The sequence below is a fragment of the Ammodytes marinus genome (genome assembly GCF_949987685.1).
Source record: "Ammodytes marinus genome assembly, chromosome: 9".
NCBI lineage: Eukaryota > Metazoa > Chordata > Actinopteri > Uranoscopiformes > Ammodytidae > Ammodytes > Ammodytes marinus.
The window spans coordinates 25,474,942-25,502,279 of record NC_137213.1 but is presented as its reverse complement, the minus strand read 5'-3'; the positions used below and the strand labels follow the sequence as shown (position 1 = coordinate 25,502,279).

General features: G+C 40.3%; 1 protein-coding gene across 2 annotated transcripts; it reads right to left on the bottom strand.

Moving 5' to 3' along the window:
- Positions 1-519: 519 nt before the first annotated feature.
- On the bottom strand, positions 520-23,368 carry LOC307255846 (pituitary adenylate cyclase-activating polypeptide type I receptor-like). 2 transcript variants are annotated; one of them, XM_080034652.1, is made up of 14 exons: positions 23,186-23,368; positions 20,689-20,857; positions 15,914-16,010; positions 11,788-11,898; positions 11,569-11,669; positions 11,085-11,182; positions 10,288-10,420; positions 8,776-8,929; positions 8,237-8,297; positions 7,488-7,557; positions 7,300-7,391; positions 5,142-5,271; positions 3,827-3,868; positions 520-3,185 (listed from the first exon to the last, which is right to left on the bottom strand). In XM_080034652.1, exons 2-14 carry the CDS (start codon positions 20,728-20,730, stop codon positions 2,961-2,963), a joined length of 1,356 nt encoding a protein of 451 aa, XP_079890778.1. In that variant the 5' UTR covers positions 20,731-20,857; positions 23,186-23,368; the 3' UTR covers positions 520-2,960. The 2 variants fall into 2 exon arrangements, with proteins under 2 accessions (XP_079890778.1, XP_079890779.1); XM_080034653.1 differs by having other exon boundaries at positions 520-3,172.
- Between the last annotated feature and the right edge of the window lie 3,970 nt (positions 23,369-27,338).

Here is a 27,338-nt window from a genome sequence, read left to right as displayed (position 1 = left end):
AATGTCAACCGTAGGCTACGTTTTTTCTTGTTATACCGTGTCACGGTATTGAGGCGAGCGTGCATGGTAAATGCTCAGTCATTGTGGAGAGTCTGGTAAGCAACGTTGTCATACATACATACGCAGCAGCAAAGAAGAAGAGAGAGAAAGAGAAAAGGGAGAGACAGATAAAAAGATCGGCATAGTAGTTTATCAGACTGAAGAGAAAGTTGCTCGCGGGTGAGTTATATCATTATGAATCCAGGTGAACGTGAGGAAATGAGATACAAAAAAATAAAAAATAAACATCCACCGCGACCGCGCGTTAAATCCCAGGTAAAGTCGGCGAACTTCGGTGAAAGGCAGATGAAGGAAATAAGTCCAAAGATCCTTTATATGTTCATCACAACTTCACGTGAACTAGCATAGGAACTCAGCTATACGAGCTATACCGGTGTTGCGCCAAAAGCTGTGACCTGCCAGAATATCACACATTCTGGCAGGTCACAGCTTTCGGCGTAACACCGGCATGGTGCGCAATACTATGGAATACCTACTAGGTCAAACTTAGGTGACACTACTGTCAAGCATAGGTGACGTTGCGAAAGTGTGAGGAAGGGAGGAGAGAGAGGAGTGCACTGCAAAAACATTGATTTTGAGACTGCAGTTTTAATTAATAACAAATACAAATCATAATTTAATATTTTACTGAGTTCATTGTGCCTGTCATAATGTAGGCCTATTAAGGTAAAAGCATGGCTTGCAAAAATAGTGTTGAATAAAATAGAGTTGATAAGCAAATAAGACATGGGAAAATTATTACACTATTGTTATTTTATTTTATTTTATGCATACTTTTACAGTTACAGACAAGTGCCTAAAGTTTAGATTTAAAATTCCTATTTAATTTTAAAATTATAGGTGTAATGCTTCTTTAAAAAAATAGTAGAGAAGCAGGGTCTTTGTTTTGGTGATAAGTTGTTTAAATCTCTCAGAAATCTCTTCATAATAAGATATAAAAATTTGAATTATTCGTTTGTGTTTTATTTAAATCAGCGGTACAACATTTCATTTGAGGGGGTAGAAATGAATTCCGCGCTTAATATCGTATCGTGATATCGTGATATCAATCGCAATATCGTATCGTACTCAAAATTTCATATCGTTACATCCCTAGTGCACATTCATATAAAGAGAAATTCATCAATAAATGGCCAACATATTTTCAGTTTTTTTCTACAGCACACAATAAAATAGGCCTCACTTTGCAAAGTGATCCGCAATATAACACGCCACTGTACATTCTTTGCAGGGAATAACACTTTTTAACAATTTCTTTAAGATATCTGTTTTTCATTGCACTGTAAATCAAAGTGATGTGACTGACTAGGCACTTTGGAACGTGAGTGTATGAGGCGACTTAAAAAAACTTTTGAAACGAAGGAGCTTAAAAAATGTGGCATGTTTAGGATCCAGGCTCAGAGAGGAGACAAGACACAATGAGTCATGTTAAACACCTACGATATATAAAAATGCTGCACATATGAACCTATGGCACTGTGAGAAAGCTTTGGATGAAAGCAGTCACCGAATGGCACAAGTACAGCTTTATGTTCACAGTCTGCCAAGAACATAACTGACAAGTTTGTGAAGGGGAAGCTAATGTAGCACAAACAACTAAAGTCTCTCTCCATAGCTGTGAGGATAAACCTGGCCAGAGTACATTTTTAAATCCTTTTTTTCATTTTATATTCCCGCGTGCACTATGCTATCTTCTACTACTAGCATTGCTTCCCAACATTTTGGGACAAAATCAATAGTGGCAAATGCTGTATGTGCGACTTTTTTTTTGTATATTTTTAGAAGCTTGGAGGTTGGAAACTATCCAGTGTTTTACAAATAAAAAAAGCTTAATTACATTTTCTAAAATGCAAAAACAAAATGTTCATCTTCTTCCTTCACAACCCCTTAGATCCTAGGTGGGGAGCTACTGCCCTATGCGGCTTATTCATTTTGGCACTATGTTCAGATATACTGTGTGTGTGTGTGTGTGTGTGTGTGTGTGTGTGTGTGTGTGTGTGTGTGTGTGTGTGTGTGTGTGTTTATTAATTACAAACAAATAGTTCTGAATATATCGTGGGCAGGATCTTCCGTGTCCTCGGGATATGTTATGAAAGTCTACAGATTTGGGCTCCAGTTCCTTTTGTTTGAAAAGGTCATTTCAATACTGCATTATGCAAAAGAACAAAAATAAAACAGACACAAAACAGTAACTATTTACAAAGTCCATGAGTTTTTTTTCTTCTTCCATATATATATATTTTGACATACTCTGTACTTACGGCTGATTGTAGAAAAATGTTTAAAATTGACGATGAAACATTTAAACAACGAGCATTTTGTACAAGCAAGGCGAACGTTTGGTTGTTATTTGAACTATGGACTGTTTTGAGATCAGATCCAGTCAGGCAACCTGTTTGGCACTCAAAAGCACATTTTACTTTACACACCAACAGCCAAATGTGACCCCTACATTTCGTGTTTAAATATTTAATTTTTTAACAACTGTTTTTTTTTTCAGCAGAACTGTTGTTTGGCACATACTTTTTACAATAATATTATTCATGAATAAATTAATGACGGCGACATTTTAAATAAAAGCTTGGTAGGAATGGAATTTCTAAAATCGAGAGTAATTTGACTTAAAAATATCAAGTGCATCATTAATCATCAAATATCCCAATCCAGAGAGTCAACTAAATGCTCAAATGAATCCTTATCATATAGCCAAATCAAATGATGAGGTAAGAAAGCCAGCTATGCACCTTTCAATCAATCTCCATTAAATGCTTTCAGAAATACCTCGTTTTCAAAAGGCCAAAACTACAAGACGTATGCAGGTGTGAGGGGCCACTTTGGTCTGTTCTGGTTGGTTCTGGATGTATACATTAGTTGGGGGAGGGGGGCTGCACCTTGGCCAATCAGACGCTCAGGTCGGGAGGCTGATGTTGGCGTTCTCGGCCAGGGGGCTGGACATGCGGATCTGGGAGCTGCTCTTGCTCAGGATGGACAGCTGGGTCCCTCCGTTCACCCCGCTGCTGGCCAATGAAGGGTGCCTCTGCTGCTTCAGGTCCACAGCAAAGTACCGGTTCACGGTCCAGCTGCGCCATTTCCTCTTGATCTCCGACTGCACCTTCAGGGAGAAACTTCACAAGGTCATTTTTTTTAATGAACTTTCAAGCTGAAAACCAGCTCAGCGGAAAAAAAAGGTACACAGGTTAACACCAACGCTGTTTGGGTGGCTCTTGGAGACATTAAATGTGGATTAGTGTATTTGTCATTTGTTATTTTTTCCTCTGAAATTTCTTAGGTTTGCAACACGTGCACGCAAGCATGCACGCACACACGCACGCACGCACGCACGCACGCACGCACGCACGCACGCACGCACACACACACACACACACACACACACACACACACACACAAAAACAGTAATTGGACTGGAATTTTAGAATGAACGAACAAGTCCAACATGTGAGTTTTGAACTTACAGTATTACAATTTGAATGTGTTACTTATACCCTTATGTTCGCTAATTATAGGACGTTTGAAAACATAAATTGCTTAGTTTGGTTATAATCCTTTCAAAGATGTTCTTGCGCTAGTGTTTATATTTTGCCAATGTTAAATTATGGGAATAAAGTGTTACTGTATTGTGTTCAGTAAAAATATTAAGAGACCTCTAGCTGTATAAAAATAGGATTGAGAGCATTTCTTATATCAATCCATTTCATAAACACAAGAAATTGGGTGAATGTGTTTATGAACAGGGGCAAAATCTTACCTCTCCATTGAGGAAACAGTAGAGGACAGCTACAACAAAGCCCTGAGGAGGAGAATGTAGGTAAAGAAATACAGCTTGAGATAGAGATATGCTTATAATACATATTTTTAAATAACTGCATCCGTACTGCAAAGGCTAAAGTCGTATCAGAAAGAGTCAGATGGTGGACATGCATAAATGTTTTAAAATGTTCAGCCATTTCTATGTAAAGGCTAAAGTGCAGAATAGTGTTTGCTGACAGCTTTAAAAGGCAGAAAGAGGTAACTGTGCCTCAGGGTTTCGAAACTGTCATGTTTCATCAGTAATCTGTAACATCTTCTATGACAGAATGTGGAGCAGCTGTTCAAGAGAAAGCATATATTTACTTAAAGGTGAAGTAAGCGGTTTATTTATGTTAATATAAGTGTTAAATCGCTCTTTATTCATACAGTGATCACTTTCATAATGTGCGCGTTTCATAAAGCCGATTTCCCAGTCAGCTGCTCTGCATGTATCGGCTAATAAACTTTTCGGGGGATCCCAAAATTAATATCCAATCACAAGAGAGAACGCTACAAACCAACATCCATCTCACTTATGGTCTCACTGCCGGTGCACGCCAGAGCGACAGATGGGTGAATGTTTATGCGCCTACAATGGCGGAGCAGGTAAAAATCCTTCCCAATGTCTGTTTTGATGGTTTTTATCATGTTTTTAATCACACTTATGGATCTGAGATGATGCTAGATAACTTGCTGCTTGAAGACCGCGGTGCATTAATGTGGTGACGTAGGGACGAGCGAGGGGACTGCTAACTGACAGGAAGTTAGCTAAAAGAACCATTCCGCTTACAGCACCTTTAAGTATGGTAGAAAATAGATTAAGGATGTCCCAATTCTTATGGTCAGATTTAGTACGTTTTTTTGTGTTGAAATCAGCATGCTATTTGGGTGGTTCTGACCCATAATCCAGTGCGACACCGGAAGTCACGTCACATCGACGGAGCATCAAAACAACCAGGGATTCGACAGATATAAAAGCAAGAGGCCAGATCAAGGCGTAATGTTATGATGAAATAAATAAGTAAAAGTATGTCCTGATTGTATCTCTACTGCATGCTTACTAGATTCTTTTTATGGTCAGATGTAGGATGTAGAATAGAAAAAAAGAAAAAGTATGCGATTTGAAACGCAGCCATGGTTTGTATATCACTAGCAACCCTTTGTATGTTGTATATGTGATTTATTATCCCATTGTGTTGTAACATTCCTTATGTAGTCTTTGTAATAGAAACCGGACGTTCTAGGAGCTGTGAGGGATAAAGGTAAGAGCGTACCTGGAAGGAGCCAAGTCCCAGTTCAAAGACCAGCCTCTCCCTCTTGCTGACGTCTTCAGGTGAGAAGGCGAACACGGTGTAGTGAATACCAAACAGGGGAATGAGCAGGAGGGTGGAGCGTGCCAGACGCCTGCACACACACACACACACACACACACACACACACACACACACACACACACACACACACACACACACACACACACACACAGTTATAGGTTTGAGGTGTAGGCCTTAATCAAAACACATCAAAGTCTTTACTTGTTCTGTTCAGATGGACGTGATGCAAGAACAGAGCTACTACTACTCTTGCAAACAATCAATCATCAATCGAGGCATCAATGTGGTTCAAAATGCAGAATTCTCTGATTACTTTTATTGTTCACATTTAAGAATAAGGTATTGTGTCCTAGTCTCTGCAGCGTGTGACATGCAGGAAAACGAAGTGTCCGACATACACAAAAGGTTTTGGGTTCACACATCATCACACGTCACAAATGAAAAATAAATAAATAATGAAAGACACAAACAAAAAGTGCAACACAATGTTTTTTACAGTGCAGTGCAATGACCCCTAGGGGTTCTTAAGGAGCACAACAAACTAGTATGCTGTAAACTCCATAAGAATCAGGTTAGAACTATAGGTGTAGGTTCAGTGTTTGGATAAGGCATGTAGCTGAAACGGTTGGGGTAAGGGTTAGGGTCCAGAGGATGCATTTGGTGAATGAGAGTCCGCACAAGTACAGAAGTACTAATGTGAGTGTGTGTGTGTGTGTGAGAGAGAGAGAGAGTATGCATTTCGGAGTTCTTGAGACGATTAAAACACTTTAAGAACCCCTAGTGTAAAACACACACACACACACAGAGCACTTACGCACACATGCAGTCGACACGACACAGGCACACACACATAAACACTTGTGACGGCGGACAAACACACACTCACACACTTACAGAGTGATGGTAGATAACTCTGACATCCTGCACGAATGCTGCACAGCCTGTGTGGGCTCACTGAAGCATTTCTGAGCACAGCTGCTACACAGCACAAAGACAACACAACAATACAACAAAAACAACGTCTTTAGGGACACAGACACAGTCTTGCACAACACACACACACACACACACACACACACACACACACACACACACACACACACACACACACACACACACACACACACACACACACACAGACACACACACACACACACACACACACACACACACAAAAACACACACACAAAAACACACACACACACACACACACACACACACACGGTAACGCACGCAAAGGTCTGAGCAACAGATGAATATGGCATTATCTGCAGGGCCTCAAAAGACTGCATCCTGTGGGAGCACAACAGGAGTGATGTCTGGCTACAGGGAAACCCTATAATGAGGCTCAAGCTTCCTGCCAACAGGTAGCACAAGTCAGTATATTCTGAAAAAGTGTCTAGGAGGACACACCAGCATTAATGATAGGAATTTGAAAAACTGGCTGTTGTGGCTAAAATATAATTAATTTGTGCATGGGTCCTAAATAAAAAAAAGTTAGGGTTAGAGTAAGATTTGTTTTTAAAGGCACAATTCCCAGTGTTTCACAGAGAAGTCAGTAGTGGCAATGAAGGCCAGGACAAAAAGACACATTCATTAACATTGAAACCAAATAGGCTAGCTGGTGTTTCTCTGTTCTATCATTTTTCTTATTGTGAATTATTCCTGTGAAAAAAACCCAGCAATGAGTTAGTCTGTCTCTCAATACTTTCCATACCCCCGTCTCAGTCCCAAAACCATTTGCTTTAAAATCACAAATGTGTAGTTGCAGTTCTTAAAAGGCTCAGTAATGGGCACTATTTGTTAAGTACATACTCATACAGGAATGAATAGTGTTTATTTGGGGACTATTTTCAGCGGTGGATTAACAAACATTGGGTGCTCTATTCAGTATTTACAGCAGTGGGACTGGGTATGGGCGGGATACAGTTTCCATTTTTAACTAAGTAACATGCCACTGGGGATCTATTTATTTGGTGGTTTCGATATTCTCATGGGATTTGTTGAGAATAAGACGAATACAGAATACTGTCCGGGTCATTTTTTTTCTAAAGACATACAAAATCGGCATCAGCGACATTTGCTAGTTGTGACTTACAGGTAAATGCTTGACTCATTCCCTCCAATGTCCGGGGACTGCAGCTTCTGGACCAGGATGATGATGATTCCAACGAACAGCACAAAATTGATCTGAAGGAAAAACAAAACCAGTCCAGTCAGTTATGCAATGCCTGAGCATGTAAAAAAAAACAAAAAAAATAAAATAAAAATCCCTGTCTGTCATACCATAATGGAGGCCACAACTGGTCCTTTGATCACCCACCAGAGGGCAGTGTGCTCATTTGTATCCCAGCAACTAGATGAGGAAGACAACAGCGCATTTCAATAATCATTCAGCATGCTCTCGCCTTCTCTTTCTCCAGACACTCTGTATTATATAGCTCCATACAATACGTCAATCAAGTGGCCATTTGCAGAGTGGAGGGGGTGCAGGAGAGAAGGCCAGAGGGGGGAGGGGGTATAGAGGATTTAAAATGGAATCAGTTGAATAATTGGAAATAAAATAAAATGAAATATATGCTTATACTCAAATATTAAATCGTGCACTATTCACGTTCAAGAAATGATCAAAGCTAAGGATGGAAGCAAAGCTAGGGTAGTCAACAAGAGACAGCTGCTGAAAGCTACTTCATTTACAGGTTTAATTTGTATGCTCAAACATGTTTAGCTTACTTAATTTCATTCAACACATCATTAGTTTTTAAAATTGTTATATATTTATAGTAGGATTTCAACGAAATTGCTAGTGTCTCATCCGTTCGATGAAATTCCCACAACATAGAACGCCGTCTGCACCTAAAATTGTTATATTTCTGAGATACGTTTGAAAGGATTTTTCTTAATAATTTTTTTTTTTACTTTTTAGGTACAAATCTCATTATCCCAAGGGAGCTCTACTTCATTGCTGTTACACACTATCAACATGCGACTTGCAAGTCTTGTCAATACATCTAAAGTTAGAAGAGGAGTTATACCCAGTGTCATCAAAGTGGAGCCTCAGAACTGCCCAGACAGTGACGCAAATGGTGGGAGTTCCTGTAATAAAAAAATAATCATTCACACATTGGAGAAAAATGCAGCACAGTTGTCAAGATAATTCTCATTATGTCATAGATTTGGGTATTTTTAGTACTCATCATTAGTTAGATCACAATTTTGACAATGCCAACATTCATATCTTTACAGTTGTAAACATATAAACTATCACAAGCTGTTTTTGTTATTTTCTTTAGAAAAGGGTTGGCTGAAATCTCAAAGGCCTTGATGAAAAACACGATAATAACTACAAAACAATTTTAATGAGATCGCCAGGATGCAGATGTTCCATAAAGGCGTTGGGAAAGCTTACTTAAGAATATAAAACTATATCTCATTGTTCTATTTTTATTCCTCAATTCAGTAAAAAAAATATAGAATTGAAAAATCGAATTAACTCCAAAAAGGAACAAGTAAATTCACTTTTTGAAAGTAGAAATGGTGGCATTAGTGGTTGATTTTAGCAGCTGCTACTCACCCCATCCTACAATGGTGTACCAGTAGAAGTAGCGCCTCTCAGGGAAAAAGGTCTCCACCAGCAGAGTGAAGAGATACAGGCCTTCGATGAACAGCCAGAAATAGTTGGACATGACACAGTAATGGAAGAACACCATCACCGCTTTACACGCCACCTGCATGGGCACACACACACACACACACACACACACACACACACACACACACACACACACACACACACACACACACACACACACACACACACACACACACACACACACACACGGGGAGAGGTGCATTAGGAGAGCAAAGGCAGATGGGAAACATATTTTATATTTTATCAGTGATTTGACATCTTTAGCTCAATATAATACATATCGTAGCTATATTTGAACATGTCTTTCTCTTTTAGGTGGCTGTTTTAACCACCGCAAAAGCATCTTGATGCCTCTTCAAAAATGGAAAAATCTATGCTTGATGGCCAGCTTGTCTTTTAAAAGCTCAATACAATAAATGTCAGAGTGACAAACGGCCTTATTCCTGTAAATCACAGTGTAAACAGAGATCGTTGTGACTGGCTTGACCGGCTTGCAAACACAGTTCACCACGCTACAATTTTCACTAAATTTTTTTTTAGCAGCTCCTGTGTGGACTAAACAAATGTGTAACAGCCACAGCAGCACAGACCCAAATGCATGTCAGGTGGACTGTAATCTAATGACATCATGTTAATTAAAGAGTCCATATTTGGAGTGCAGGTCAACCAATTACAGAGCCGATCTGATTCGCCCGGTACCATGATGCCATCGCCATAGAAACAACGGTAAAGCAGCAGGTTTGACAAAAAGGGCAAAGTACCCATTGATATGTTAATGGACCTCTAGTAGAAGATTTCCAGCGGCCTTGCTGAAGCCATTAGCGTTCCTAATTAGGTTTATTTATCATGCCTGCCTAACAAGAGTGAGCAATGTGTTGTTAGCAGACAGAGGCTACTCGCTTGTTCTGCATTTGTAATCAGGCAGTATTAGTCATCTAATAGCATGTTTCGTTTATGTTGAATTTACATGCGATTGAAGCTCCTTCAAAGGTGTGTATCAAAGAAAGGAAAGTCTTGTTGAGAAGTGTTTCAAGCCCTGCGTCTATAAACCGCTCGGTATATCTCAAACACAACAGGCCTGATCAGATTGTACACCACATGCTTTCTTTAATAAAGAAGTGTGGCTGCACTTGGAATAAAGCCTTTTAATAAAGCACTCTGGAACCGATTAACCAAACATCTACTCAGTATACTGAAGTTCTTATACTGAATCCAAAATAATTATTATTTTGCCTGAGTAGGGATTATTAAGAATAATAAAAGGCTTGTTTTTACAATTATCTGCTTCAAATTTGAATTATTGGAATAAACAGTCCCGTGAATTTTATAATGCCTTTTTAAATGAAATAATAACCAGACAAGCACTCATAGTGGTTTTTTTCCTCCTCTTGATGAAAGCCATATAAAGAAGTGATTTATCTGCCGTCTGCTGACCGTCTGTATGAAGCAGTGGTCGCTGTCCTCCTGAGCGTACAGCACACCGTCCTTGATGAAGACCGAGATGGCTCTCAGCATGAAGGACACAAACAGGTTCATGTGAATGAAGTTCCTCGTGCAGTGGAGCTTCCTAATGAGAACAAGAAAAAAGAGAAGAAAGACAAAATCACATCTTATCTTATTTTTTTGCTTTGAAAGTTCATCAAAGCAAATTATTTAACACAGTGTATGAGGTTGTTGCTGTTTTTGCATGATTGATTTTCACTCCCATTATTTTCAAGTTTATACAATCAGAATAAGTTTGGCTACAAACGCACTAAAGTGAACACACTATTTAATTAGATGAATTAGAGCTGCATGAAGTGTGGTTATTATTACCTGCTGATTACGTTTCTCCTTTAATTGATGAGTTGTTTTGGTAAATGTTAAAGTAAATAAAATATCCCAAAGTCAGATTTTCAACTTCCCTTTTTTTTTCAAACCACAACAAAACCAAAATGTATTTAGTATACTATATATATATATATACATTTTGTGTCAAATGACTAATAATGATTTAGGAACAATTTTCTAAGGACTTTTGCTGCTTCAGTGCTGTATAAAACAAATCAAATAATTACTGACACAATTAAATAGAAACAAAACGTTAATTTTCATGGATTTGTCTTTCTGATTTCCATTCAGGCCTGAATGTGATTTGAAGATTCAAATGGTGAAAAGCAAGAAAGCAAATAAAACCATTAGAACAAGGGTACATGGGAGCTATTTTCCTTTCATGGTTGAATGCTGCTCACCTGAACCTGCAGAGAATGGCCATGGCTGTCGTCAGAGACACCAGCGACGTGCTGTAGCCAACTGTGTACAGGGCCTTGACCGAGGCATAGTACATGTCCTAATATCATAGACAGAGGGGTTAGTCCTGTGTGTGTGTGTGTGTGTGTGTGTGTGTGTGTGTGTGTGTGTGTGTGTGTGTGTGTGTGTGTGTGTGTGTGTGTGTGTGTGTGTGTCTGTGAGTGTTTGTGTGTGTGTATGTGTGTGTGTATGTATGTGTATGTGTATGTGTATGTGTATGTGTGTGTGTATGTGTATGTGCGTGTATGTGTATGTGTATGTGTATGTGTTTGTGTATGTGTATGTGTATGTGTATGTGTATGTGTATGTGTATGTGTATGTGTATGTGTATGTGTATGTGTATGTGTATGTGTATGTGTATATGTATGTGTCTGTTTATGTGTGTCTCTGATTAATATAATAGGACGAGGGGGAAAGAGGTCTTACAGGTTTAGTGGTGTTGTCATAGATGAAGCACACATCCAAATAGTGTGGGTAAGGTTCAGACCAGCCTTCGTCCGTGCAGTTACGACTGACCTTTCCCATCTCTGAAAGGGAAGAAAAAAAATCATAACTTGGGCTTTATTAAACTTAATGATTTTTTAAAACTATACAAACAGTCTTATATCAAATGAGAGACACAGCCACATCTATTCCTTTTCTCACCATCCTCTGGGCCCAGTAAGTCATTGAAGAGCTCTGGACAGTTGACCACCACCACTTCGCCGACGCTGGCCGCCTCCCAGCACGTCAGGTTATCCCACATCCATGGGCACACTGAGAGAGAGAGAGAGAGAGAGAGAGAGAGAGAGAGAGAGAGAGAGAGAGAGAGAGAGAGAGAGAGAGAGAGAGGGACTTCAGTGCAACAGCTCTTCATCAGCTATTTATCAGCTGTTAGAAAGGAGATGAAATGATACTTTGAATAATTAAACTGAATTTAATTCAAGATGAATCCAATTGGAGATAATATAGAGCTTACATTTTCAATGATATCCTGCATTTACATGACAACCACGTGGGCAAAACTATTGAGAAGATGGAAGCAGCTTCAACAAATCGTATAGCTGCACTTGGCCTTTCATTTAACACTAGCCTCAGTTAATACTTTACAATTCATAACAAAAATAAACCTGCGATAAGAGATTTTTTACAACTTAAGATACAATTAGAAACATCACTGTTTGATTTAAACCCTCCCTTTCAGGAGAATATATATAGGAGAATACAAACCATGTTCTACAGCTTTGACATTGTCACATTGTCATTTCATATACTGGAGATTCAAGAATATTGATTGGATTAAGTCAAATAAACTATGTCCACTATGTTATTCTTCTTGTAATGTCACCATACCATGTTTAAGCTGTTAATTTGCACTGGAAAAATAAACCAACAATGCAACCAAAAAAAGACGGTAAAAAAGAAAAGAAAAATCAGCCAATGACAAAGTGAATGTCATTTGACCTTCTCAGCCTGCACCTTTGAAAGGTCAACTGAACTTGAACCTATCTACGAATCCTTCAACAATAATGAACAAACAAACAAACAAACTAAACAGCAGCCTTTTTACCGACTGTAACCAAAATAAAAACGACACATTGATTTTACCAGACCGAACCTCCAAAATAATGATAAAGCTGAATCAACACCTCTCTAAAACAACTGCCCCCTGAAGGTAAACATATTTAGAAAAATCACTGCAGCGTGTCTCAAACTGCCTAACAATTTTGGTATCAAAAACAGGCTGAAACCAAACCTTACTGAACCCTTTTCCATGTACAGGTTTTTGTTTTGTTTCCATGTCCCTTTATAAATTGTTACCTGACCCATGCTCACTATGAATCTCACATCCTTTCATTCTCTCACAGCTTTAATTCCTCCATCTTTCTTTCTTTCTTTCTTTCTTTCTTTCTTTCTTTCTTTCTTTCTTTCTTTCTTTCTTTCCTTCCTTCCTTCCTTCCTTCCTTCCTTTCTTTCTTTCTTTCTTTCTTTCTTTCTTTCTTTCTTTCTTTCTTTCTTTCTTTCTTTCTTTCTTTCTTTCTTTCTTTCTTTCTTTCTTTCTTTCTTTCTTTCTTTCTTTCTTTATCTTCAGCACCTCCCCTTTCCCTGTCTCCATCTCTCTAGATTTTAGCGCCTTGTTTATGCACGGCTGGCTTCACAATGCTGCAGAGGCAGGTACCGGTCTCAATATTGTGCGTGTGTGTTTGTGTGTATGTGTGTGTGCGTGTGTTCCTGCACATGTGTGTGTGTGTGTGTGTGTGTGTGTGTGTGTGTGTGTGTGTGTGTGTGTGTGTATATGTGTTTGTGTGTTTGCAGACCTTCTCCTATTCTGCTTGGCTCTCTAATCTGTTTTGGTTCTGTCTGTTGAGCCGGACAAGAGAGCCAATTACCTTTTAAAGGGCAAATCTGAGCCAAATGAGCCGCACGGAGCTGCAGAGGTAACCGGCTTAATAAAGGGACTCTGCCTGCATGGCTGGCTATCTCAACAAAATATCCCACAGTCAGTGTACTGAATCTTGGGCTGCATAGTATCTGCACATGCATATGGTGGCTTTCATGAACACAAACACACCCATACAGACATTCATTATTTTTTTTGGACTGATTGAGATTTTCTTTTGGTGTTCTGTATACAACTGTTGCACATACTTATCAGAGATAAAGTCTAATGTAAACAAGCCCACACCAGAAGAGCATTCATTTATCATGTTTTTAATGAAACCTTGACACACTGGTTTAATAGTGCCTTGAAAAAAATCCATGCTTGCTTTTTTGCAATGGATCACAAGCTGCAAAAGTTAAGTACGACTACAACTATTTTCATTCCTCTCTTTGTTGATTATTTTCCTTGATTAAGCGTTCATTTTTTGGTCTATAAAATAGAAGGAAAACAGCCAAGGTGGTTTCATCAAGTGTCTGGTTTTGTCTGACCAACTGTTCAAAACATAAAGTTATTTAATTCACAACGATATACAACAGGGAAAAACAGCTCATTCTCGCTCACAATGCAGAAGCCAGAAATAGAGAATTTGTTTGTTTCCGCTTCGACTCACAATTACCCGATGGTCACAAAAGCTGCAGATTAACTTTCTGTCAATGGACTGATCGATAAACTAATTCGAAATTGAAAAAAGAGTAATTACAAAACTGGATTGTGCCAAAGATCCAGCCCAAACAAACGTAACTAATTTCAATCTGATTAATTCTCATTTATCTTTAGGAAAAATATTGATGTTGATGTAGGTCAGGATTGATTAACACTGTGGAGGCCATTTTATATCAACTATTCATTTTCTAATGGCTAAACTCTGCTTGGATGGTGATTACAGCACAGGAAAGTAAAGCCTATTTCACATGGCCTGCAGGCTAGTCTCAGACCAGAGTTCTACAATGAAAAATATTATAACAAATAAATCATTAAATCCATACCTGCTTTAACTATATTTTGCCTTTTCCCCTTTTTTTTGTTGCCTTTTCTCACACTCAAAGTCCAATTTCTGCAAACAAGGCGTTTTTATTTCCTCACCAACGATTTGCGGTCAGCAGAAACACGGAATGGTTCCCTCTAAAGGGACAGGGGGGGGGACGACAGGGGCCATGCTGAAGGGTCAACACGTGTGGCTATACGGCCTGGAAATGGATGGCTCAATACAAAACACACAATCCGCACGTGTTACCGAAAAATACGGGAATCAAATAGTAACCAAAATGTCCACGAATGCAAGAGGAACCTAAAAAAAAACATATGAGGAGAAAATAAATGAAACCTTTGCACTAACGTTTCTCAGGCCAGAAAAAAAAGATTCAAAAACACCCTTAATGCAGGGGAAGGGGGGCGCTCGTGGTGTAGTGATTAGAGCGTCTCCCCATAAGGCCCAGTCCCTGTCACAGTGGACGCCGGTTCGAGTCCGTCCTGGGTAGTTTCTGCATGTAATTCCTCTCTCTAACCCATTTTATCTCTGTCTCCCTCTCTGTCAATAACGCATGGAAAATGCCAAAGAATAATAAAGAGCGCAGATGAAAACACTCTAAAAGAGCTAACGCAGTCTGTGTGAAGCACAAACACTGACTCAGACTGCGATTGCGTGCGCGCCCAAATTCTTATGATCTCCACATGAGAAACAAGCTCAACTCTGCTAATTAAACTCGTTATCTTTTACTCTCTATATTTCTTATGTTTCATGTTTATTTTTGAGGGGGCCGGTGGCTGTCAGCGAAGCTGTGAGTGAGTCACAGTGCAGTCTGGGAGATGCAGTCTGTTGGGTGACTTTTGAGCAGCGGGAGACTTGCAGCAGTCGCTAATGAAAACCACCGTGCGTAGCCAAGAAAATAATTGCTTCCAGGAATCACATACCAAGCTTCCTGTGTTTTAGAAAAAAGGGACACGTGGGAGAAAAATGCGAAAGGCAGCTCAGTGTGACATTACAGGCAGACAGTTGGTCTGTGAATGTGTATGTATGACTGGGTGGTGTACAGCTGCCTTTCGGGTGATCTATTTTGCAATGTGAACATGATAAAAAAAAAACCTGCCCTCATCTCTCATCCTTACATGTCCCTCTGTGACCTTTTCAAAACCGATTGGATAAACAGTTAAATGCATAGGAGATGCATGTCTTTCATCTTGAGTTTTTTGGAGCAACCGGAGGCCTAAGCAAAAAATCAAATCACAGCAAACGCATGAAAACCTTGATGGCTTCATACCAAATTATGCACACAGAAAAATGCGAGAACACACAAAACATACACACACGGACGCATTAATACGCATGCTCGCTGACACATCCTCCCTTACCTATTTCAAGGTCATCGCCGGGGTCGTGCTGCGTGATCCTCTCCATGCATTTCTCATGTTCACGCTGGATTATACAGTGCTCGGACTCTGAGGCCACCTGGAGCAGATAAACAAAAACACAAACAGTGTCACAATACATATTCACTAAACTGACACCCTGCACCAGGAAGAGTGTAAACGACCCCGTAAACCAGTTGTTTTCAGTAAACAGCTTCTTGTTCTTCAACAAAATAAACACAATAATACCTGCCTTAGTTAAAATCATATCTCTTTTTCTTTCTTTAATTTTCTTTTATATACTTTTAATTTGTTAACCCCTCCAAGCAAACCAAACTGTTCGAGACTGTGTTAGCTTATGGGTTGCATTAGGTAGCTAAATGATATCATGGGTGGAACGTGTGTGTTTAGTCATTACTGTATGTTGGCATACCCTTCTCCCCCACCTGAATAGATTGGAGTACCGAACTTGGTACTATTACAGTAAAGGTGATACAGAGTACCGATTCACATTTTTGGTACCATCTAGGTTAGGGAACAGGGATAAAGAGAGAGAGAGAGAGAGAGAGAGAGAGAGAGAGAGAGAGAGAGAGAGAGACTACAAGAGCGAGAGTACATCAACCCTACACCTGGTTCAATTCCATAGTCAGAGCCATAGTGAAGTGTGGAGTGTGGTTACACTCCACTTCTGAAATAAAAATGTTGTCATTACAGACTGAGTAAAGTCCCAATAAAGGTACTGTTCGACACCAGTACCAGTATTGATATCAAATGTCAATGTTGAAACACAGCAGTGGATGAGTTGTAACTGGAGGCTCCAAGATTTCTTCTAGTTGACTTTTGAGCGATCAAATCCAATCCCTGAGCAAACTTTATCCCAATCAATCCCTCTTGCTTTATGTATCCCACCTCCATAGTCTGCTTTACTTGGAAATATGTAAAAACCCCGACGGCTTTTCACCATCCGAGAAAAACTGGGGCAACTAAGCTGTTGTCTGGTTCCAAGTTGGGAGTCAGGGAAAACTGTTTATCCAGGGGTAGTTCAGTTACTGTATGTCACTATAACTCACCCTCCCCTCGCACTCGGGGGCCAATATCTGTTTGCACCCTTAGCTTTCTTGCGCCCCCCCCACTCCCCCCTGTTTCACTCTCTCCGTGAAATGATGGGTGTAATATGTCGCAGCCCTCTGAGCCACGGCTGACTCATCACTCTCTCTACCTCTCTCTCTCTACCTCTCTCTCTCTCGCTCTCTCTCTCTCTCTCTCTGTCTCTCTCTCTCCAATATGAATTCACTTCAGGCCCCGCTGGCTAGATAAGATAAGGCATTAAAAGACTGTGAAGATGTCCTAGGATTCACTTCCTTTTCTCTATCGCGCTGCACGTGGGCAGAATTATAAAACACAGCATGAATTATGTGAAGCATCACTCGAGGTATCTTCTATCTAGTTTCGATGGTCGCGAGTCCATTTCCAGACAACACTCTTCAAATAGCCTGCTTACTTGACAAAAAAAAAATCCAATATTGCTTCTGCCTCGACCATGATGGCTAAAACAAAATTGTGTGTTTGACATTAAAACTGACACTGGGATTTTTTTTAAAATAAAGACCTCTTTTAGCTGTAGAAAGCATCTGTGTTGCTAAGCAGCAGGTAACCAGCTAGGAGCCAATACATATTGTGGGCAAGGCTTCTCACAAATGAGAAATAATTGGATGCAGATGACTAATATCTGCTTGGCATTAGTTCAGGCAAGCTTGTTAGATGTGCTATTTATGAATAAGAAAGTGTATGTGCTGTTGCTCTGATCTGCATGATTGTTTCACATCTCAATCCTTCCTGGTTTATGAATCCCACCTCCATATTCTGCTTCACCTATATTATCAGTGAAGCATATTACATGAAATATGTGAGAACCCGACGGCTGTTTCACTGCCTCTATAACCGTCCGAGACAACTCTGGACATGTGGGCTAGTTTTGTGGATTAGTTTTTCCCCCGTCATGCAAATCCCAACCTGAAGAGTCATGAAATGGATTTGGGTATAGCTACCTTCTCCATGTCCACGCTCCATCCAGAGCACTAAGGTCAACCAACAAGCTGCGCCTGGACGTGCCCAAAACAAGGCTCAAAACTAGGGGCGATGGAGCCTTCTCTGTTGCAGCTCCAACACTTTGGAAAAAATTGCCATTTGAAATAAGATCTGTTCTTGTTAAAAAACCACTTATTTTCCTTGGCTTTTATCTCAAGTTGAGAGCGTTCTATCCCAGCAGTGTCTACTAGAACTTTTACTATTGTTTTGTATTTTAATTTAGTTTACACTTTTGCTTTTATGTCTCTATTTGATGTTTTGGATGTAATGTATTTTACTTATTTTACTGTAGGCTACAGCACCTTGGTCCGCCTCGGCTGTTATGTGCTATATAAATAAAGTTGACTTGACTAACAAAAAAGCTAACACAACAACACACAGACAATATAAGGGCTCATCCCAATCTTCCCAGAGCTCAATGTTCCTCGATTCATACGGCACAAAATGCGCCACTTATAAATGTCATTAACTCACATCATTTCACCGATGGAACGGAGAGAGGACTATGGATTTGTGGATAAAATACAGTTTTATATTAAACAACACTGACTTGATATTCAGGATACATTCATTATGTGTAAACTCTACCTGAATTATTAATCGCTATACCACTAGTTGAGTTACGTTATGCAGAAGAAACCAATCCACTAGATATCACTGTATTTAAATAGTAGGCTATGCTTTTTCAGTTGACCTGCTAATAGGAAGCTGGTAACAAAAATTTTCACTCCGGATATGTGGACTAGATTTCCCCCCTGAAATACCGTATCCCATTGAGCCCTGCCTGGGAACATTGATAAGCTCCCACATTAAAAAAAACACACTCACACCAAATCGTCTGGAGCCGTTTACACTGCCTCTTTGTCAGCTCACAATAAGCCAAGGTAAGTGTTTACTAAGTGGAGTTTCATCAAATTAACACACAAGCTAGTTCATACATAGACATTAGCTGCTACACAATGTTAACACAGAGTAAGGCAGGTATCCACCAACATCTCTAATAAACACTAATTAATAAACATAATATATTTTATATATAAATTAATATAAATCTAAATGTTGCTGTTTTAGTAAGTAAATCATGCACCTTACCAATGTTACTTTTCTTTAGTAGAGAGACGTAACTTTTAAACTTTTAAGTAAGCGTTAGAGATGCTAGTAGGGGGATTTTGTTTTACCTTTACAGAGAGCCAGAGAGAGATCTTCCATTTTTTTCCACCCTTTATGCTAAGCTATGCTAACCGTCTTCTCCTAACTGAAACTTTATATATAAAAGAAAGATATGTGAGTTGTATCAGGCTTCTCATGTAACTCTTTTCCCCAAAAATAATACTATACTTTTATGTTTGAGTGGCGAAACCTTCAGTAAATCAGTAGTTTGTAATGTTAGTGGAGTGTTAGTAGAAACAAAAAAAATCGGAAGTACTTTAAGTAGACATTTAGTCAGTGAGTTACAAAGAGCAATCAAGGTTAACTGAGGACTGCTGAGGGTTTATAAAAAGCTCTAACCTAAAACAGTCCCCATGACGACATTACATAGGACTGATCAATGAACGCGTGCGTCTTATTCTCCTCTCGTCTCCCACGGACAGATGTCTGTCCAGATAGGGCGTCCATTTTGAGGCTGCAGAGCCACGTTTCCCTCCCCGAGGCAATTTTCAAGGGGCCAGATAACTCAGTAGCTCCCAACTGCAGCGCGCAGCACAGATAATAAAACTCCAATTTGACGTCGCAGACCACTGGCCCGCTGTGCAGACCCATTTGACACACAATAAATGCATCACAACAGACGTATCTGCCACATCAGCCGCTGAAGGTCAGCTCCAGACCGCGCAAAGACGCAGGGAGGAACTACTCACACGTGTCAGGGGGGCAGTGTAAACATAAAGGTAAGAAAAGATGTTTGTGACTGCAAGGTCGCATTGTAAATTCATTTTTGTCTCCCTAGTAACCATCATTAAACTGACACTATGACTCTTTTTACTGGCAATTATAAAAGGAAAAATACGTCATCTTCAAAATCATAAATAAAGGTTTATACCAGTCACATAATATGTTCACATATTCCAAAAAAAACTAATATTTATGTATCCGTCTAGCATCACCAAGGAAACTGCTGCTGTGCTGCATCACTGGGTTGAATATAATTCCTCCCACATTTTGCACATTTCTTCTTCCATTCTGCTTTTTATTTCAATGAGACTACTAATAAAAGTGAGTAACAGCAGATGGACAGGCAGCTCTTTGGTTAGCTGTAATTGTTCTAACAGGCAGCCATTTGCCTGAACACAGAGCCGATCCGGGACCTACAACGTATGCTGATGTGCTGATGCGGCATATGGTGATTTCCGCACGTTCAGTGGCTCTTACACACACACACACACACACACACACACACACACACACACACACACACACACACACACACACACACACACACACACACACACAACCGCAGAAGTGTACTTATAAAAATAAACCAAATCTGAAAAGGAGAAAGAGGTAGCTGATGACACAGGAACACACTCACTCCCTTCTGGGTATGATTACGCATTCCTCTAGGCTCTTGAACAAACACAAACACACACACACACACACACACACACACACACACACACACACACACACACACACACACACACACACATACATGCACGTCCCACACAGATGCATGCACACAAACTACTCACCAAGGGCAGCAGAAGGATTGCAGTCAGCAGGTAGACTCTCATTGTCTCATGTGAAGCGCTGGTATCCAAAAAGCTCCACAATGATACTGCGTGTGTGTGTTTGTGTGTCTTCACAGGGATGCACTGGAATTGATCCCCTCAGCGTCACCACATTTCAGCATCAAGGGCTCTGAAAGACAACACACAAAGGGACAAAAAACTCCGTAAGGAACGAACACAAACGCATCTTCACTGCTTCACGATCATTGTGTTCAACTGGTAAAGCCACGATAACGAAAGCAATATGCATTTCATATATGTTGTCATAAAGTACAATCTTATGATGTATAACATATTTCAATTCTAGACAATTTCAATTTTTTTTTTGGAAACTTGGGTATGGAGATAGAGTTCTTGAGGTGCCAGTAGTCTGAATAGTTAGGCCATTTTTCACAAATGCTCCACTGGTAAACCTGGTAAAACATATTAGCAACAGTCAATTAAAAAAACTGATTGGTTAACTAACAGTATCTGTTCATTCATATACTTGTCGTGATTTGCTGATTTTCTATTGGCTAATGTGAAAGCAGAATGTGTATGTTTAGATTTGGGACTGTTCAAAAAATAAGCAATTTGCATGACCATGGGATTTTCGAAATTGTGAAGAGCATTTGTCACTATTTTCTTACATCTTAACAGACGAAACAATCAATCGATAAATCAAGAAAACAATCACAAGATTAAATGCACATCACGATTAAATATTGTAAATATATCTTCTATTAATAATTTGATCACACAGCTCTTCAGTGGGTGTGTATAAAATAAATAAATGAAAACCTTGATCAATTCACAGAGGCAACATTTGTTGTTTTACACCGAGGTTGTATGCGACAACAACAAAAATATATCAGCCCCCACATTTTAAATTGAAGCAAAGGCAAGGATTCATGAGGGACAAGTCGTTCACCAAAGGCAAGACATATGGAAGGGGCATGTAAATTCCCTTAAAGACAATGCAACTGTGTATGAGCCTCAAGTCAGACTTTAAAACGAAGCCTCCGAAACTCCCCTCTTTTCACAAAGCTTCCCGAAAACACAATGCTTCACTGCAAACACAAAGCACACTGGCTGGCACCAAGAGTGACAAATACACACATGCACAATCAGAGAAAGAGCAGAGCCCGTGCACACACACACACACACACACACACACACACACACCGGACACACACAACTCCTTCTCTTCAGCCCCAAATGTCACAGCTGCCACGCAGCATGAGGCTCAAAAATGAAGTTTAAGGTTGGTAAAACAGTGCTTGGTATTTAGAAGAAATCCATTCCATCCATCATATTTGGTGCAACTGGAGGTAGCAAACTATCAAAACAACAAACCATCCAGACGGGCAAGAAAGCAATAGAATGTTTTCTTTGCTCATCATCACTGGATAAACATGTCACAGAGATGGCCTTTCAGAGGGGAAGAAATCAAAAGGTGTTCAGTCCTGACTGCAGGAAGTGAACCAGTTGTCTGGGACCGGGTCTATGTAATCGTAAGACAAAGACATATGATTATACTGTAGAACAGTTTTGAGGATTTCCAGTCATACAAATCCATTTGCACTAAACATGACCAAAATACTGAAATATTTGAGTTGTTCATATAGGAGAATTGGGAAGCCAGGCACTTACACTAAAATTGGCCCAGGGATCACAAGGCTGTCAGTCAACCTCACGAATATGTGCATGTGCATGCACATACATGCATACAGTAAGCTGTGTTGAAACCAGAGAGAGAGAGAGAGAGAGAGAGAGAGAGAGAGAGAGAGAGAGAGAGAGAGAGAGAGAGAGAGAGAGCCCTGCTCAATCATTTATCTCCTTCATGAAGGGAATTTTAAAGATCTGTCCCATCATATCAGCTTCCTCCTACATGTTGGTTGAATTCCTCTGAGCATTGTGGTGCATTAATAATTAATTTTCAGTTTACAACGATCCCACAATATATTCGGCAGCGGGGCGCTTTCTGTTGAAGCCTGTCAAGGAGGAGGATTGTGCAGTCAGTCAGTCAGTGTGCAGTAACGCAGCAATTCAAAATCATTAGTTCTCCGGTTCATGTTTTCCGTTTATGTTCCTGTGCCATAACAAGCACAGGTCATAGGCTACGTTACAGGTATAGTCTAATAGTGTAGCTCCACCACAGCTAAAGCCTCTTCGATTGTTATAACTCCCAATACCCCCCTCCACCCCCCATTTCCCGCAATCGAACAACACGTTTAATTCATCAATGCATGTGGGTGACCTTCGCTTTGCACATTGGAAAACATCAGCAAAGAAAAAAGACTCCCTGCACCGCACTGAACACTCTCTCGAAATTCATCTAAGGAGAAAATGTGTGCTTTCCTAAGCACATAGCCTAGGTTTATGGTATAACACCTTTTTACACACAGCAAAACCCAAAGATGTGAGTGAGCGAAAGCGCACAGCACTCGGCGTGTAAAAACAAGTCAAAGGAACTTACCGATGCGTAATTTCCAGAGGCGCAAATATCTACACACGGAGCCATCGGTATTCGCGGATCCCTCGCCGTGTTTGGGTCATTGAAACGTTCCGGAGAATACCTTTCTTTTTGTTTTGTTTTTACTCCTAGAAGGGTCAATAGCTGAAAATGACAGGTGCTGTTGTTGCTGCTGCCGCAACATAAAACGCACTCACCGCGCTGGCTGCTGCTGCGGCACCACGACGAGCCGAGGAGGAGGAGGAGGAGGCGGAGGAGGGCTGTCTGTTCCCTTCAGGATTTACACCTCGTCATACACACAGGCAACAACGTGAGACAACAGTTTAGTCTGCAAAAGCACCTGAGGGGAGGACAGTCTCGACCAAAACAATTAAAACTCACTCAGCATTTAAATGTTGAACTGAAAGGAAAACACATCTTACGTTTTGTTCGCGTCGGTTCCTGGGAAAAGAAAAAAAAAAACTAATCACAACGCTCCAGACGATCTGCGCCTGCGCCTCGCACCGCTCCTGGAGGCGCAAGGTCCGGTTCCCCTGCTGGGTGCAATTTCTGAGGCACTGACTCACTCCTCTTTAGTCGAAAGTTTAACATCTGAATTCCCGCATGTGCTCCACAGGAATCCAACAATGGTTAGTTTAGCTAACTGTGTGCGGGGGTATTTGTGCAGAAAGGAGCTCTACATTGACGTGGAAGGATTAGTGACCTCAGTCTTCAGTGGCCGCTGGCAATCCTGTTTACTTTCAGCACCACGGACAGCCACCAAACAACCGCTGCAGGGCATCACTGGGCTCAGAGCAAAGCCTCAACCAAGGTCCATTACAATATTTTACATCTCCACACAAACAAGCTTTGACTGCGTGAAAAGAGTTGCTTTATTTAAATCTCAGCAGCACGATTGTTATGCTCCAGGCAGGGCGTGGATTACTGAATAGGCCTTCTAGGTAAAGGCTCAGAGAGTCAGAAGGATCACACAGATATGCAAATGACCTCAAAGATGCAAACCCACAAACTGATGCAGGACAACCGCACACACAGATGCAAAACGACAAAAAAAGACATACAAGGCCCCAAGGATGCAAAACTATACAACAAACCAATAGTCGACTAGAAAGATTCAAATGAACAATAGAAACTAAACGTCCTTAAACCTTTCTATAATGACCACACAAAGTACAGCAACTTTGAACAAATGCAAAGCACGCAAAACAAAATGCAAAATGACAAAAGATTCAAAATAACCATAAAGAGACAAAAAAAAAACTTTGCAAAATGAATATGAAGAGACGCAAAGCGACCGCAAACTAATTTCAAATGGCCACAAAGAGACACAAATGATGCAGCAGCTTGTTTTTTGCCAAGAACCAGGAATTTAATATAAGTCAAGCATGTTCTTATTCATTGTACAAATGTACCAGGCCCCAGTCTGCCCCCCCCCCCCTCCATTCAGTTTCTAAAGCCGCTCCTGGATCCAGGCTAGTCACTTTTTATAGAGGCAGCCATATGCAGGCTGGTGTTTTGAGTGCGGGATGATTGATCATCCAGCTGGGGCCTTTTGATGGGTTAGCCATAAATCAATGAGGCATAAAAAGTATTAAACCGTGCAATGATGTGGATATGCTCAGAGAATTAAAACAGAAAGAAAGTGAAGGCCACACTATCTGCATTGAAGACAGCAGCCCAATCAAAATGTATTAAATGTTAAGAGACCAAAAAAACAAAAAAAAAAAAAACATGAAAACCCCTGATTGGATGAAAGTGCTGTGACGCATGTTTCCTGCCGTTCCGGGAACATATTTAACACTGTTACCGGACCTGCCTCAAGGACATCCATGGAAATGCTCCCATTGAGAGAAATTCAAAAAATCTTCATTCAGCAGTCAGCAATCTGAAGGCATAATAGCAGGTTAGACCTATGTTTTGAGCCTTGTTTCCATGGGAAACTCTCAGCTCCATCTTCCGTTGCCTGCCAGTGTTTTTGTCTTTCCGATTCTCTATTATCCGTATACGCTGTGATAATTACAATTGTGTGTGAGCAGAATAACAGAAGAATCAGACAGAAATCGAAATGATGTTTATGCATCTTTTTTTTCTATAACTATAGCCTACATCTCTACCGACTATGTCTTCATTGTGGTTACAGCATAAAATAATCGATTCATGGTTTCAGAGGTTTTACCCAAGGACACACTGACATTGATGGTTGTAGAGGGAGATACTGTAAATTGAAATGTCTTTCAGTGTCAAGGGTCAAACCAGCCGCAACCTTCTGGCTATCCACCCAGGGATCAGGTCAAATCTGTGCATTGTTTACAGGTTTTCATTCCAATTAAATATAACAGCTTTATATTTCATTCACTCTTTAGTGGAAACCTTCACCTGAGATGGCTTAGCATATTGTATTAGAAGAGGAAAATTGTGTGAATTATAATTTTATTCCGGTACAACCAATTTCACCAAGAAAAAGATAAACCTTAAGTTAAGGGTTAGCTATCATTTTTAACCCAAAGGTCCATGCAGCACATTTGAATGCGAAATATTTCAATACCATAATATTTTTAGTTTTTAAGTGTTTAGTTAACCACTTCATAATGATGTTCAGTTTCATACAAAATTCAAACAATTATGGCTTTTCTTTTCTTCCGTATGTTTAGACTTTTAAAGGGATCCCTGTAGGTTTCGCCTATCATTTCTTGTGAAAATGTTCTTGAATAAAACCCCAAGTCCGGAAAGCTATGGACAAACTGAATGGTAGGCACACATGAACCCTGCATGGAAAACAGTTAAATATTCCTGCTCTAGGCCAGCCCCCCTACTGTTCTGCCAACAATTCAATCATCATCACTGCGTTTGTGGCCTGCTATTCTCTTGACGCATAATCACCCAGTGTGAAATGATACAAACCTCTCATATTTGAGAATGTATCAGATACTAGGAATAACATGTTCTGCTTTGTGCAGTTGCTAATACATTTGACAGGGATTGGAAGCAAGCCAACAAACAGCTGAAGACGAGTGAGCTTGAGTCTTCACTCTATTCCCTTTATTGATATAAATGCAGTCTCCTGCTCCATTGCGCCGCCACTCAATGAGGCTCTCCACAGGACACATCTCCCTCTGTCTGTCTCTCTTCAGCCATCACGCACCAATCAGACGGCTGGATTGCCATGGTGACTCGTCTTCCACCGAATGTGGGAGAGAAAGCATCAAGTGTTTGAGTGCTGAACCCACCTACCCACCACCTCATGTCAAAGACAACGCTGTGGGAAGGCAGACAAGACCTCATCACGACCCCACGTTCCCTCTCCATCCGCCGCCCATGTATCACGCTCCCACTGAGTGTCTCCCTTGTAGGGGAATAATCAATCAGCTGTGCACATTAGAAACGGCTGAGAAAAAATCCCCCCCGTCAAAAAAGAACAAGATATTGGAGTGAAAAGACAAGAAGTTACTCCAGACAAACTAAATCAGAACGGAGAGAATACAGTCTTTTAAAGTGATTTGTTCAGTTCAAGTTTGGCTATGAGTATTTCAGTTGACTGTTTTCTATCAAGAAAAGGGAATCAAACTTAATAGAGGCAAATTTCAGTATCTCATAGTCTTCAGCATTTCACAGCCTTTTCATTACACTACAGTTGTTATGTTCAATGCATGTTCATATTAAAGCTACTACGAGTAAGTCGGCACGTTGGCGACACCTTTGAACAAAAGCGGTAGTATTATTACGACGCCAGCTGTCGTGAAGCTGTTTTGTAGCTCGTGCAGGGAGCGCAAGATTCAAATAATCAGGAAGCAATATGGTGCGTGTCCGTGTGTTGAAAGTGTGAGGGCACCGGACTCTTTTCGGCTCCGTGAGTCTATGGGTGACACAGCATCAACTAATGCCAGTAAGTGCTAAACACACCTGATTGCAATGAGTTGATGCATTGTCACCTCTCACAGAGCTGAACGAGTCCCCGTGTCCTCACACAAAGCGAATGAACGAGAGATGGCAGTTAGTATGGATCACGATGAGGTAATGTGTTTATGTTGTAAATAATGACTATTTCCGATGAATAATGGTCATCTGATGATGCTGGTGAGGCAAAGTAAACTTTGTTTTAGTAGGCTACCGCTCATTCATTTAGGAGTAAACACTGCAGTCTAGTTTCGCTGCGTGA

Coding starts and splice junctions, on each gene's coding strand:
- LOC307255846 (XM_080034652.1), bottom strand. CDS start 20,730: ATGAGAGTCTACCTGCTGACTGCAATCCTTCTGCTGCCCTTG. Junction 11,899..15,913: donor CGGCGATGACCTTGAAATAG/GTAAGGGAGGAT, acceptor TCTCTCTCTCAG/TGTGCCCATGGATGTGGGAT. Junction 11,670..11,787: donor CTTACTGGGCCCAGAGGATG/GTGAGAAAAGGA, acceptor CTTCCCTTTCAG/AGATGGGAAAGGTCAGTCGT.